The following is a 14,712-nucleotide window of genomic DNA, read 5'->3' on the forward strand; positions in this document are numbered from 1 at the left end:
ATGTATCTGAATAACATTATATTTTGTCTGCAGTTCTGTAAGAATTGATTTGCCTTTAAATGAATTTATGACCTATTCAATGCTGGGAAATATTGCTTCACATGACATCAGTGCCATATTGTTCTTCAGGTGTTGGCAGCTGGACACTTCCTTGCTAAACTGCCAAGTGAATGAAATCTGACATTATAGGAATATGTACTTGAATGAATTCTGAGCACGCTTCATCTTGCCATTGTGCTTCTGGATGTGTGTAAGAGACCTTATCTATACTGAGAAGCTCTTTGCTTAATTGCAATCTGAGAAGAAGAAGTAATTACGGGCTTAAATCTGGGTTTTTGCAAGGCTGCAGTTAGGGATCCAAGCTTGGGGAAATACAGAGAAGCAGAGAGAAACCAAATGGGCCACTCATTCTGTTTGAGGTTCAAGATTTATTCAGATTATTTATATTGTTACTTAGGATACAATTTTAAGAAAAAATACTTATATGTGCAATTACATGGTGGGATCTTTTATGCTATCTTTTGTGGGGGATGAAACAATGAATTGTATGTAACCCCAAACTTCACTGAGACAAGACATTGGGATAAACTGTAATAACTGCCTCCACAGAAGTTAAGAAGGTACACAAAAGTAACGATTTTCAAAGTAAAAATGGGCTTCAAAGAGGAGATAGCTTCCGTCAGGGCCATGGACGTTGGGTAAGCTTTCACTGGAAGGGACAGGGTTCCAAGTGGTGTGACCCAAGACCAAGGAGGGTGAAGCAACTGTTCACACAAGGCAGATAAGAGTCCATTGTGGCCAGAATTGAGTTCTGATCCTGGAGAGAGATGGGAAGTGAGGTTGCAGTGGCTAAGGCTATATTGTGGGTTCTATTCTGGGATAGATTTCAATGTGGGAACTGCTCAGGAAACCATGAACTGAAAGGCAAAATTGTAATACAGTTCATGAGGATGCTATAGAAACATCAATCCATAAAGCATCCTTGCTGTGAAGCTTCTGCTACAGAAAATGGAATACATGGGAAGACTTTACTTGAGAGACCTTATTAGCTTCCTCAACCTAATAACCTGCCATCAGCAATTATACACCCATCAGTCAATTAACAGTCGCTTATAAATAGAAGAGATTTCTAACTCACAGAAGATCACTATTTTGATAAGCTTCTCCTCTTGAGATGAGTCTACAGGCATTCTCAAGCACTGGTGGTGGGTACTCGTTGAATCCTCCTATGGAGAGAGCAAAGTTAGAGTTAGGTTTTTAAATCAGAAATTATGTTTGCTAAGGAAAAAGAATCCCAAAAGGAATCTTCTTGAAGCAATCAATGTCACTAAAATGTTTCAGCAAAACTTGGCCGGGGTGGAAGCAGAAAATAGTAGCAACTAGAAACAGCATTTAAAACTTGATTTTAGAGTGTTTTGCAGCCAAAGAATTAGTAGGCTCATGGAAAACAAACCTCCTCAGATTGTTCATTTAAGGTTAATTGTGATGCAGAAACACATGATTTCCACATGCTCAGGCTAACAGAATCTAAGGGAAATTTTATTCTGAATCTGTCAAGTTTTTCACTCGTGTTTTTGTTAATAGAGCAAACATAGAAAGGGTAGCATTTTATTACATGCTGCTATTTCTGTTCTTCTGTACCCATTAACACCAATTTCCTAGGAGGAAAATAATCAAAGAAAAAAGATTTTGGCTTACTGACCTAAATAATATGCTCCATTATTCCCTTCCCACTGTTGTTTTATATTAAAAAGTATATCATTATTTTTCTCATTCAGGAAAATACTTTTTAGTTAAAGGAGGCTTTTGGCCATGGAATGATCCACAATTCCATGAAAATATCTCAGAGAATGTTTATGGTTTTATAACAATTGTACTTCTCTTGTTCTAAGATGAGCATTCCCCACCCACCACCCACCCCCCATTTCTCTGAAATAGACTAAGTCTTCTAATCAATTGCATCTGCCAGGTGCCGTTAGTAAGGCGGGAACAGTGATACAGGACGCATTGCCTGTGCATGTGGGAGCAGCAAACATGCCGGTACCAAAACTTGTAGAATGAGGGTAGTAGTTTAGGAATAATCCCCAGAAGTATTAGTAGAGGGGTCTTTTAACCACTACAAACCAAGTGGTTATGGGAAGGCACTGAACTGGATATATTTACCAACATTGTTCAGGTGGCAATCAAAAGTAAGCTAGCTCTAATCATTGCAAAGCCTAACTTAAGAGCCCAGCAAGACCAGCTTTGAATTGTTTTATAGAGTTTTTTAAAAGTGCTGTGTCGCCATCAATCTTGATGACATAAAGAACAATACTGCATTGAACAAGATAGATCTCGGTGAATTGGAGTCAAGAAATAGCTCACAGGAGTCCAGTTTTGAATGTAAAGAAGTGCTAGGAATGCCCCCACCAGTCTATTTCACACATATTCCCTGTTCATGCATGCACAAGAGTGACATCTGCCAGTTTGTCTAAAAGAACTCTTCAGTTACTATAACATACAAAACTAGAGTTTGCAGATAGGCAAGTTGGTATCAACATTTAATCGGAAGCACTTTTTATTTATTTTTACATAATATAATGGTGTATCATACAATTGAAGGCATTTAGAGTTAAAGAAATAACATGATATTCCCAAGGGGGAAGTTACTGGATTTTGCAATCAAATATGAGTTACAGCAAAAAGGTGGAGCCCTCTCTGCAATGGAGAGTGAACTCTCAAGATATTGTCATGATAGTGCTATTGGAGATTCCTTGAATACCAGGGCCACTTTGGACTTTAAAGTGTGGTAGGTTTGTTTCCAACAGAACCTAGGTCTAAACCTGGTAGAGTCCCAGAAAGAAAGGGTTCAGCCCTGATTCTGTAGGATGCCCTAGAGGCAGGGTTTCTCAACTTCAGTGCTATTGACGATTTGGGCTGTATCTTTTTTTTTTTTTTTTCGGGGGGTATCCTGTGCATTGTAGGATGTTTAGCATCATCTCTGGTCTCTGTGTACGAGATACTAGTATCCTCTCCCTCTCCCTCAGTTGTGACAAAAAAAAAAAGTATCTCCAGACATTTCCAAATGTTTGGGGGGACAAAATCATTTCCAGTCAAGAACCACTGCTCTAAGAGTTTCTCAAACCATTTGTGGGAAGGTATTTTTATTCCTAATCCTTTGCAGACTGACACTTGTGGTTTCTATCTTGTTATATGAGACAGAGTACACTGTTCATGCACTTGTATGCTGTGGCAATGTCTACATTGCTACCCTATGACCCAGCAATTGCACTACTGGTATTTACCCCAAAGACACAGATATAGTGAAAAGAAGGGCCATATGCACCCCAATGTTCATAGCAGCAATGTCCACAATAGCCAAACTGTGGAAAGAGTCGAGATGCTCTTCAATAGATGAATGGATAAAGAAGATGTGGTCCATATATACAATGGAATATTACTCAGCCATCAGAAAGGATGAATACCCAACTTTTACAGCAACATGGATGGGACTGGAGGAGATTATGCTATGTGAAATAAGCCAAGCAGAGAAAGTCAATTATCATATGGTTTCACTTATTTGTGGAACATAAGGAATAGTATGGAGGACATTAGGAGAAGGAAGGGAAAAATGAAGGGGGGAATCGGAGGGAGAGATGAACCATGAGAGACTATGGACTCTGAGAAACAAACTGAGGGTATTAGAGGGGAGGGGCTGGGGGGATGGATTAGCCTGGTGATGGGTATTAATATTAAGGAGGGCACGTACTGCATGGAGCACTGGGTGTTATACAAAAACAATGAAGCATGGATCACTACATCAAAAACAAATGATGTATTGTATGGCGACTAACATAACATAATAAAATAAAATTTAAAAAAAAGTTCGCAGATGCTTATTCTCAATTTATGTATTTCTCTCTTGCAGATCAGTTTGTGGGTATTATCCATCTAATGGGTGACATTTTGTAGGGCATTGGCCTCAAGACTTCCTACTCAAAGTGTCATTCTTGGACCAGAAGCATTGACATCACTGAGGAGACTGTTAGAAATGCAGAATCTCAGGCTCTACCCTGTACATACTGAACCAGGACTTGTGTTTTAATAAGAGTCCTGTGTGATTTGTATGCTTATGCTCTTCTGGAAGCACAGGTCTACGCTGTCTTTAAACCTTCATACAGGTCTCCAGGGCATGCCACAGTTGAAAATAAACTAGGTGCAGTGGGCAAACTTTTATGTAAATGCTCATCAAAGGACTGCTAAAACTTCTTTAGGTTGAGCAGGTGTGGCTCTAGAGACCTCCAATCACTCTGTGCTTTTAGTGCTGAGATTTTGTATAAAAGACATTCTATCATGAAAAGGTCTCACCACATTAGGACCAAGGAAAAACAAAGTATAAGCAGGATGTGTCCCATCCCTGTCCCCATCTCACCATCTAATTTGTATATTTGGGTTAGCTATAGATTCAAAGATGTGTTACTATTAACAAACACTAATTTATTAAAACAAAGAAGAAAAACAAAATAATGACTTACGTCTGATTGAATAAATAACTGGCTTTATAAACTTCGTAATATAATCCAGATCTGGTTTATGAATTCTCCCAAGCTGTATAAGATGGTGATCAAGTGGGTAGCTGGCTAACTCTTCCATGTCCTCATTATATGCAGAGCACAGGGAAATCACAAATATGACATAGCCTTGACATTTGGCCCTCAGAGCCACCTTCTTTAAGAATTCCTTTCTGTCATGATATTCTCCAGCTGAGATCACAAAAATGACCTTGTGTTTTCTCAAGTTCGGTGCTTGTGGGAAGAGGTTCTCCACAGCCCATAGTAGGGTATGGCCAATGGTGGCTTCTCCTTTTAGCTGTTGGAGGGAAGACTGGATGTGCCTCTTCATTAGGACTCCGTCATTGTAAGCTGTAAATCCAAACTCTGTTTTCACCACACCCTTCTTTCTCCTAGAACTATCCCAAGGAGAATAGCTCAACAAGGCAATCCTATCACCAAAGTCTGAGATTCTAGGGTCTGATGCAATGTGGAAGTTGTCAATCATAGAGCTCACCAAGGTTTTCACAGCCTTAAACTCATCATTTGCTATAGTCTGAGAATTGTCTAAGAGGAAGGCTACATCCATGTATGAATTTTCAGGTAAAAAAATCTCTTTGATGCAATCATTCGGAAAACATTTATCTGAAAACACATAGAGAGACATGATTGGTTCAATGTCTGCACAACAAGACACTGTTGTTTGAGATCTTTTTCAAGTGATTCAGTGACTGATTACCAAGAAATAATAATCTGATCAATACCTCTTTAATCTCACATTATTTAAATTAATGAAGAATTTTCAATGTCCCAATATTTCTGTGGCTACTAGGAGGCAATTTGGGAAGGTCTTTGTAGAAAGCAGATGTAGGTAGTATGTATGCTTGAAGTCGGCAAGTCACGTCTAAACTCATTTAGAAACTATTCTCAGTATTTGGGAGGTTTTTGATACACACTACCAAACTGTCCCCAAAGAAAATCCACATCAATTGGGATGGTATTTTAAACCAATTTTCACATTCTCTGGAAGCTCTAAATATTACAGAAATTGAAACCCTGATGTATAGTGTTGGAAGACGGGGAAACTTAAAATAGAATCTATATTCAAAACTAGAAATATCTGATAAAGCCAGATTTAATAACTCACTCAGAAGGCATTTGTTGCTGCACAATAAATTCTCATGAGTCTTACCATAGCAAAGTGTACAGTGTTGAAATTTTTCTAATGGCTCATACTCCCCATTTGGAGAAACTGGGATCACCTGAAATGTTCCAGTGTTGTCAAACTGTAATGAAAAACAAGTATATGCTTATTTGTTCATTTTCTTTAACCATTATAAGGAAGCTATTGTGTGCTCACTTTAAGGATTAGTTTGAAAAACCCCTAACTAATCACCATTATCTTGCATTAGAGCCCTTTGCTCTATTCAGTACCTCTTCTCTCTTTCTTTCTCTCTCTGCTTCTCTCTTCCTCTCTCTGTCAGACACACACCATCCCCCTTTTATTCTAGACAACACAAAGAAGTATGTAAGACAGGTATCAGCATCTTTATTTTATTGTGAGAAAAATATCACATGATAACCATCAGATTCACCCACCGGGGCAAGCATTAAAATCTCACACTTATTTCCAATTCTGAAATTCTTCACTGAATTGTACATGCTTCTTTTTTTTTAAGATTTTATTTTAAGTACCCCATGTGGGGCTCAAACTCACAACCTAAGATCAAGAGTCTCATGCTCTACCAACTGAGCCAGCCAGGCACCTCTATATGCTTCTGGTTATGCACCAGCTGATTATGTACAACACATCAGCTTCTGAAGTTGGATCCTGCAGAAATTTTATCTACATACAAGTTTCCCTTGGCCTCTTTAAGCAGTGATCCCAACTATTTCCACCCCAATAACACTATGTAGAAGAAAGTATATCTTTCAGAGGTCAAGTGGACTTCTTCGATCACAAATTCTGATTTAAAAGTTTATTTCCAAAGATAGTAGACAAAAGACACTAAGTCTATTCAAAATTCTTGGTAGTACATGGCCTGATTTTGTCTGTCTCTTGATTGTTTTTCTTGCATTAATACTTACTGAAATGGGCAATATGTAGCATTCATTCATTCTCTAATTCACTCATTCATTCAGTGAGTCAATAGCTATTTATTGGGCATTTACTCTGTTTGAGGCACCATGGAAGGCAGATACTTTCATTACAATGAAAGAAACCTATCATTCCCAGGTGATGATGAGGTATCTCTCAATCCACAAGGATACTCATGCTTTTTTCCCTTCTCCCTTGGGAAGGTAAAAGGGTTAGAAAAGCCGCACCCTGTTTTTCTGTAAAGTGTGGAGTGAGCATTTGAAAATACTTATAATTATTAAGTCTTATAATCATAAAGCATTTACCAAATTCCTTACTATTTTTTAATGAAAATTGGATGCTTTGGGTATTATTTTGTATTTGATCTTGTTTGTCCCACATGGGAAGACTAAATGCTGCCTTGGTAAATCAAGGAAGTTTATTCATAGGAATAAACCATATGCTCTTCATTCATTCATTCGCTCATTCATTCATTCAAAAAATACTTATTGAATGCCTGTAATGTTATAGGTAGTGTTCTAGGCTCTGGGGATACAGAAACGAACAAAGCAGATAAAATCTCTACCTTATAGTGCAGTAGGGGACACATACCATAAAATAACAAATAAGTAAATAATCTAGTATGTTGGGAGGTAATTATTTTTATAGAGAAAACTTTGACTTCCTTCAATCCTTTTTGTCAGTTTCTATTGTGACTCTCCCTGTGGCTCCTATTCCCAAAAACTACCTGGATTTGTCATGAGCAGATTGATTCTCTTTGTGTTATAGAGGGCTTCTTTTTCTTTTTACAGTAGAAATATAGATGTTTGTGTATATATCTAGACCTTTATAACCTCTTGGACGACACCATGGCTTCATCCAGCTCCAGGAGCATGTCGTTCATGGACAATCCGAATAACTTTAAAAACAATAGAACAGTAGATGGAGAAATTCTTCAGTTTGGGGGCGGGGAGAGGAAGAAACATAGGTTCCTATAAGAATTTGCCAATCCAAACCTCTCTTGGGTTCATATGTTCATTTACATTAAATGTTTTACACAACATTAGGGGCTCAGAGATCCCCTAAACTTCATCCACCATAAGTTAAGACCAGCTATTCAATGAGATATAGCAAAGCAGATGACAGATGTGAGAAACACCTGATCTGCAGGAGGCTGGCAGAACCCCATATTCATGGTCCCTTCTATCAGACAAACCTTAGTTCGAATTTTGATTTAGCCATTTATTAGCTGTACAAAATTGGAGAAGTCACTCAAATTCTCTGGGCCTCAGTTTCCTGTGTTTTAAATGGAGATAACAACAGCATTCACTTCAGAGGGCTGTGAGTATGTATGTCAAGTTCTAGGGACAGTGCCTGGCGTACAGCTAGAGCTGAGCAAATGTGGCTACTGTTATTACTGACTACTGTTGTTATTAGACATTGGATTTCATGGACCCTGGCAACAACACAGCTGGGGAAATTGCAGAAAATATCTGGATCATGTGTCATGTAATATCATGGATCCCACCCCCCATACTCGCCACTATCCCCATCTTACCATGTTACACATGAAGAGGTTGCCAAGAGAAGTTCTTACCTCAAAAGCCTCAAGGAAAATCCTTTCGTTAAAAGCAAAGACTGCCGGACTGATATCCAGGGCACTGAACTCCATGGTGGCGGTGATGATGGATGACTGACTGGCCGCTTGTCCATTACCGAAAAACACAGCAACTTTCCTCACATTGGCTCCCGCATATGTCCGCTTGAAAACGTTCCTGGCCACAAACCTCATTGCATTACCAATGTCTCGGGCTTCTCTGGGGGGTCGATATTTCATTTGGGAAATAAGCTGGAGGAGCTGCTTCTTGTTACAGTAGTCTGACCCACGGATGAGGTAGCTGGTGCTTGAGTCATAGGAAACTACAACAACTCTTGCTCCCACAGGGCAGTTACTTTCTCTGATGTCAAGGTCACTGACAATGGATGTAACGATTTCCCTCATTTCATTAAATCTCTGTTCGGAGATACCGTAGGACTGGTCCAGGGCAAATACCAGCTCTGTTGGGTACACTGGACATTTTTCTGCAAACACGAAAAGCAGAAGTATGACGTTATTTCACTGATCAAAAGCCCTTCCCATTCCTTTTACTCCAGGGGTGAGGCTGGTTCACACCAAGGACTAGGGAGATGCAGGTGCTGCCTCCAGCTCCAGAACAAGAGGTACGCACAAGTAACTCTTTGTTCATGTTAAAGTGTTACATGAGTCTAGAGTGTGCATATGCAGTGGTATAATACTCAGACTTCACAGCCCTCAATCAGCCTGCTATTTAAAAAGAAATTGACAGGAGTACTTGGGCTGATAGAACAGTTCTGAATCCTGATCGTGGTGGTGGTTACATGAATCTATGCATGTGTTGAAATGGAACTCACACACAAAAAATTATTTTTACTGTAAGTAAAATTTTTTAAAAATTAATAAAAGGAAATGATAGCTTTGAGGGTTTTGCGTTTACTGTCTTCAAAAATCTTCAGAAATGATCTACTAATAACTATAGTCAGTCAGAAGATTTTCATCCACTTATGCAATAAATTTTCACTAAGTAGCATGCTGGGTGATATGCAGGGTGACATACATTGAGATACATGCAAAGATGACCCAAATTCAAGCCTGCCCTCAAGGAATCTATCCTGGAGATGATTGCTCCATGGAGAGGTACAGAGTGACTATTATTCTTCATGAGCATTTGGAGGCCAAAGAGGCTGTTTCCCAAGAGAGGGGCCCTCAGAGCCCTGAGAGACCCTGAGAGCCCTGAGGGACCCTCAGAAGCTAGCTTTTAAATGAAAGCAAAGGTGGCTGGAGGAAGGGAGCAACATGACCACAGCAGGCTTGCAATGAGCTGTTATAAAATGGGGCTGTTTGCAATTTCCAACTCAATGCTAATAATCTTCTGGTGATTGAACTTTAGGAACCTCATAGGGAATCTGCCCTATGTATCAAACCTAACTTTTCAAGGTGCTATTAAAGTCTGAACACAGGAAGAGAAAAAGGGATTATTTAAAAAACAAACACCCTCACCTACATAGGCTGCTCTACTATCCTCAAGCTGGCTAACTCCCCAAGCACATTAGATTCTAAATATCCCATACTCCAACCCACTGTTCTCAGCAATAGAATAGGAGAGGAAAGGTTGATTTAGAGATGTTTTGAATCAAGGAATTTACAGTGAAGAAAAAATATCAAAGCTAATAATGAACAGTAAAATATGAAAAATTAAGTATTCTTCCCTTCTTTGCCCTAATACTAAAAATTATTCAAGAAGCGGTAGGCAAGCGTCTTCAAGACTGACCTATTGTCACAAATTCTCCCAGAAAGCAGAACCAGTTTCTATTTGTTTTTATTTTCTCCTTTTCCTAGTGCCCAGCAGAGTACCTGATAAACTTAATTCAAATCCATGAAGTTTCATTGGGTACTTATATGTGTAAGTTTTGGGGGGTTTTTTTGGTCTGTTTATTTTTCAGAATTAAAGTTGATGATGCCAAATTTGGGATAAGGTCAAACTTTTGGGATAAGTCCCTATGGGTCTACTTCAGCAGGCTTCTGGAAGTCCAGGAGCTCTTGACGTTGACATAACCGCTTCAGCGGCAATGGGGTCCAAGGGATCTAAGGTGCCATGCGACACCCACTGGTAGTCCAGGCCCCAGGAAGACCATCCACAGCAAGGTCAGGTGTACAAGAGGTGGGCACTTGGTGAGATGAAATATGTGTGTGTGGGTCAGAGACAGGAAAAGAAACATCACTGGTCCAAGAAGCCAGTGTCCACAGGGTCAGCAACAGAGCAAGAGAACGTGGTCATTCAGAGCCCGGTCCCTGAATTCCCCAGCAATGCGGGCCGACTCCATAAAGAAACTGAATTGTGAAACTGAGACAGGACCTAGAAAGCACAATAGTGTGAAGGGGCTTGGGCCTGGGTGTCACCATTTTACAATCAGAAACATGACATTGACAACTATAGCCATAATCACAAAATTGAAGTGTCAGCATAGAAGGAAGAAGTCCTTTTTCCCATGGGGCTGAGAGTTTCTTTCAAATGGGTCTTGTCAGAATGCAGCTAATTACTTCAGCCAGAAGCACAGTACGGTAAGAACACTCACCTTTCCAACAAGCTATAAAAGAGAGAGAGAGAAGAATCTGTTACATTTTTGGCACACAGACAAAATAATCCCCCAGAACAAAATTTCAGCAAACCTTAACATTTGTTTGACTCTACTTGCAAATGAGGCTAATTCCCAAATTACAGGAAGTCAAGGTTAGAGGCCTGAGAAACACATACACTGAATTTTATTAATGGGTGAACTTCCTGACCTTTTCTCCTTGTGAACCATGGCCAGCAGACTTCAGCACAATTTCGGCTGAAATCTGAAACACTGATCACTTGTCTTAGAAGTAAAATAGATGAGCCTCAGATTAAAAGGCAAGATAGCTCAAATTCAATTTGTTTTGTCTCTCTTCTTATAGCCTTGAGAGTCATTCAACAAGGCAAGGCTAAAATATGGAGCTTATTTTCCTCCACCTTGGGAACCTCTCTTTCCTGCAGAAATGTGGGGATTTCCAAATAAACTTGGTCTCTGCTAAAAAATACAGCGCTTGGGTTAGAGTGATCTCTGTATCTAGAGAGAGGAGGGAAACTCCCAAGGGTTTCTCCTGAGCAAAACAGCATCTGGTTTTTCTAAGTGATTTACTCTATAAACAGGGGACCAGAGGGAGATGTTGGTAAATCTTTAGAAAGCACTGGCCTGACAATTTCCTTGCTCATGTTTCCAATTCTTAAAAAGCAAATGAGTCACTCCGATATAATAAAAGATTTTATTAGCACTGGCAACAACCTAGCCTTCACCCTGCTGTCCCACAGCTCATGCTCTCTCACGTCACCCCTATTAGCACCTTTTGACTGTTTTAATCCTGTGGCTGCTGAGATGCTAACCGCCAGCAGACAGGACTCAGAACCCACCGCCTCCTCTGCATCTCAAGGCCTGCAGCAGATCCCTTTTTCTCTGAGAACCTCCATTTGTCCACCTCCAACCTAGTTGTGAGGCTAGAAACCCAGGCTCTGGAAACAGATGCACCTGTCTGGGTTTGAGTGTGGCAAAGCTGCTTGACTTCAGGGAAACTACTTGATCTCTTTAAGTGATCCTAAAAATCTTCTTTATTTTTCCTAAAAATCTTCTTTACTTATGCCCCTCCCTCCAAAGTTCTAATCATTTGAGCCCTCCTATTTTATTTGCAACTGGTGGGTTGGCTGCTAAGGTGTGCCAATCAGGGCTTTGATCATGTACCCTTCTACCTATCGGGTTATTGTTCCTGCGTTGATGGTCTTTTGGGCTGACATTTGGAGACTAACTGCCTTAACCTGTGAACCTGTGATAGTACCAATGTTTTATGGTTAATTGTTTTGTTCAATTAACAAAAGTCACTTCTGCAGAGGCTGCTAGGTGGGATGCTGCTGTGGTTTTGTTTAAGCTGGTGCAGTTTCGTCTTAGCTGTCCCAGCTCCTTGTTTTCTTGTTGGGGACCCTGGCCCTGACTACGTAACTGTCCAATTAACTCCTAACACAACCACCCCCACTCCACATTCCCCTCAGCCCCCTAGAGCTCTTATTTTATTCTGGGGGTGGAGTCCCAATCACCAGCTCAGGACTGGGGCCTCACCCCGGTGTTGCAGGGCTGGGATGCTGCAGGACTGAAAAGCAAACTTGGTAGACCAGGAGTTCAACCCCACAGGGCCTTCATGATGTCACCTATAAAGCGGGGCCCTCTGAATTAGCTCTAAAGAACTGTCACCCAAACCCCAACTTGGTTCTGCATTCTGGAGTTCCATGCTCCCCAATCAGCACCGTGTCTGGTTACAGAACCCACATGCCCCTGGCTCCCTAATTTCTTGGCTAACTCCTTTCATTCAGTGTTGGAAAATTGTCTTTAAATCCCTAACCCTCCACAGACCAGTAGTCACCTCCCCCACAACTTCCTTCCCCTTCTTTCTTCCTTGGGAAGATATCTGTTGATTTCCTGAGAAGAATTCCCCTCCCCTCAATGGCTCTCTCCCTCTGTTCTCCCCCCCCCCAGGACCCCAGACCCTGGTTCTCACTTCCTCTGTGTGCTGGAGAGCCTTTCAATTCTCAAGCAGTGTCTTTCACTTGGGTCCTCTCCCTTTGCATCTTCTGTCCCTTGGCATTTCTTGCTTTTTTTCAGGCTACCCACATTTGCTGGACCTCCTCATCTCTGCAATGCCATTTGCTGTCCTTTGGCCCCACTCTTTTTGCTAAGATGTCTTCCTGAATTCATCCCTTGGGTTTCTGTTTCTTTCTCTGTAGTTTCACATCCTTAGGACGTCACCCATCCCTGTTGGCCTCAAGGGCCACAAGTCTGTGAGTGACTTGAACATCACAGTCTCCTCACTTGATCCTCACCTTTATGACAGTCCATTTATTTAGCTGCCTGTAGATAATTTAGGGCCCATACGACATCCCCCTATCTCTAAAATGTTTAAAGTCATCTTATTTTCCCACCAAGTGATTTCCCTTCACATTTCCTCCTGCCTTCTCATCCTCAGTGGTCCTAAGCCTCTCCTGCTCTAGCGTTATACTTATTTCAAACTTTTTTTCTTTTTGTTCTTCCTTGCCCCACACTTGCAATGATTACATCTTTATCCAGTCTCCTGTGGTAAAGTCTCTCCAATTTTCCCATCTGACATTCTTCTGACTGTGATTGTATAAGCATCATTGTAAGTCACAATGGAAGCATGAAAAAAGACAGATCACTTAAAATTCTACCACTCTAACAAAGTAAGTTGTTACATTTTTCTACTTTTGCTTCTAGAACTTTCTCTGTCTTTTACATATAGGTAAATATTTACCTATATGTAAAAATAATGAGGATCCAATTTAATTTTCTGCTTTTTAATGACAATATTATTTATATTCTGATTGAGTCTTCAAAAAAACCAATATCTGCTTAGTATTTGATCAGAAAATGATGCACTATAACCTAATTATTCTCTAAATGCAAATAGTCTAAAGGTATATTCATTTTGCTCTAATGAATAATATTTCAACAAGCATATTTGCATATAATTTTTCTTTCTTTTGCTTTATTTCCTTGGGATAAATTTTCAGAAACTAGATCACTGGGCTTCTTCTACCTCACTTCCCTTTCTTCCTAACCAAAGACAATCTGTCTATTTGTTGACTTCTGCTTTATTCCTCTGCTGAAACTATTCTTTTGCCACTCCCTCATCACTTCCCCATAACTGAATTCAAGTACCCCTGTCCAAGGAGACTTCATTTACTAAGTAACTAACTGACTAAAGCCAAATCTCCATGCTCATCCCTTTAACACCAGGCCCTTGCAGACCTTTGTACCAAATCGTGTGAGCGAATTCACACACCTTTTGAGATGGATTCCAATTGTTTCCCATAAGCACATTTTCTCTCCTATATGAATCACACTTCTTGAGTCTCTTACTTATACCCCTTTCCCTCCCACCTTTGATGTGAGCTGTTCCTACAGCAAGTACTCAGGACAAACCTGTTGCAGAGGACACACGCCACCAGTGGATTCAGCTTACTGATTCTGCATACCCACACCACACTCATCCTCAGTGCCCTCACCAATCCACCAACCCCCCCCGTCCCCTGACACACAGATACTCACGACTATGGTCCCGCATGAACTGGATCAGATCACATTGCTGTAAATAAAAAAAGAGAAAGAGAACAGAAACATGAGCACAATGACCTCTGAGGGGCCATATTTATTTGCCAGTGGACTGGTTAGGTTTTCATTTGTGAATAAGGAGATACATACGGAATATACAGGCTTCCCCTCCATGCCTTTCATGCCCTAGGAAAACAAAACCAGAGCAAGTTATTGGGATGTGAACTGGAGTCTTTAGTGACAAAACAAGAGTAAAGGAAAAAAAAAAAAAAAAAACCTCATTCTTAAAAGCACAGCTGGCAGAGAGTGGTTAAAGTATTCCTGAACTAGGAGATTATGATGCTATTTCCCCACTTAAATCAATGGTGTAAACTTCTTTGTTTCAGTGTTAGATCA

General features: G+C 40.4%; 1 protein-coding gene across 1 annotated transcript in view; it reads right to left on the bottom strand.

Moving 5' to 3' along the window:
* Positions 1 to 14,712, bottom strand: part of COL6A5 (collagen type VI alpha 5 chain) — a 100,472-nt gene that overhangs the window by 22,040 nt on the left and 63,720 nt on the right. Inside the window, exons 29-35 of the mRNA XM_028099230.1 lie at positions 14,467 to 14,502; positions 14,314 to 14,350; positions 10,759 to 10,770; positions 8,204 to 8,688; positions 5,722 to 5,815; positions 4,515 to 5,174; positions 1,139 to 1,226 (exon numbers count right to left, since the gene is read on the bottom strand). Of these exons, the coding sequence (XP_027955031.1) occupies positions 1,139 to 1,226; positions 4,515 to 5,174; positions 5,722 to 5,815; positions 8,204 to 8,688; positions 10,759 to 10,770; positions 14,314 to 14,350; positions 14,467 to 14,502 (1,412 nt within the window). The remainder of the gene's footprint in view (positions 1 to 1,138; positions 1,227 to 4,514; positions 5,175 to 5,721; positions 5,816 to 8,203; positions 8,689 to 10,758; positions 10,771 to 14,313; positions 14,351 to 14,466; positions 14,503 to 14,712) is intronic.

The sequence above is a fragment of the Eumetopias jubatus genome, unplaced genomic scaffold (genome assembly GCF_037043125.1).
Source record: "Eumetopias jubatus isolate StellerSeaLion01/CBP00866 unplaced genomic scaffold, mEumJub1_p1.0 scaffold_1, whole genome shotgun sequence".
NCBI classification, from domain to species: domain Eukaryota; kingdom Metazoa; phylum Chordata; class Mammalia; order Carnivora; family Otariidae; genus Eumetopias; species Eumetopias jubatus.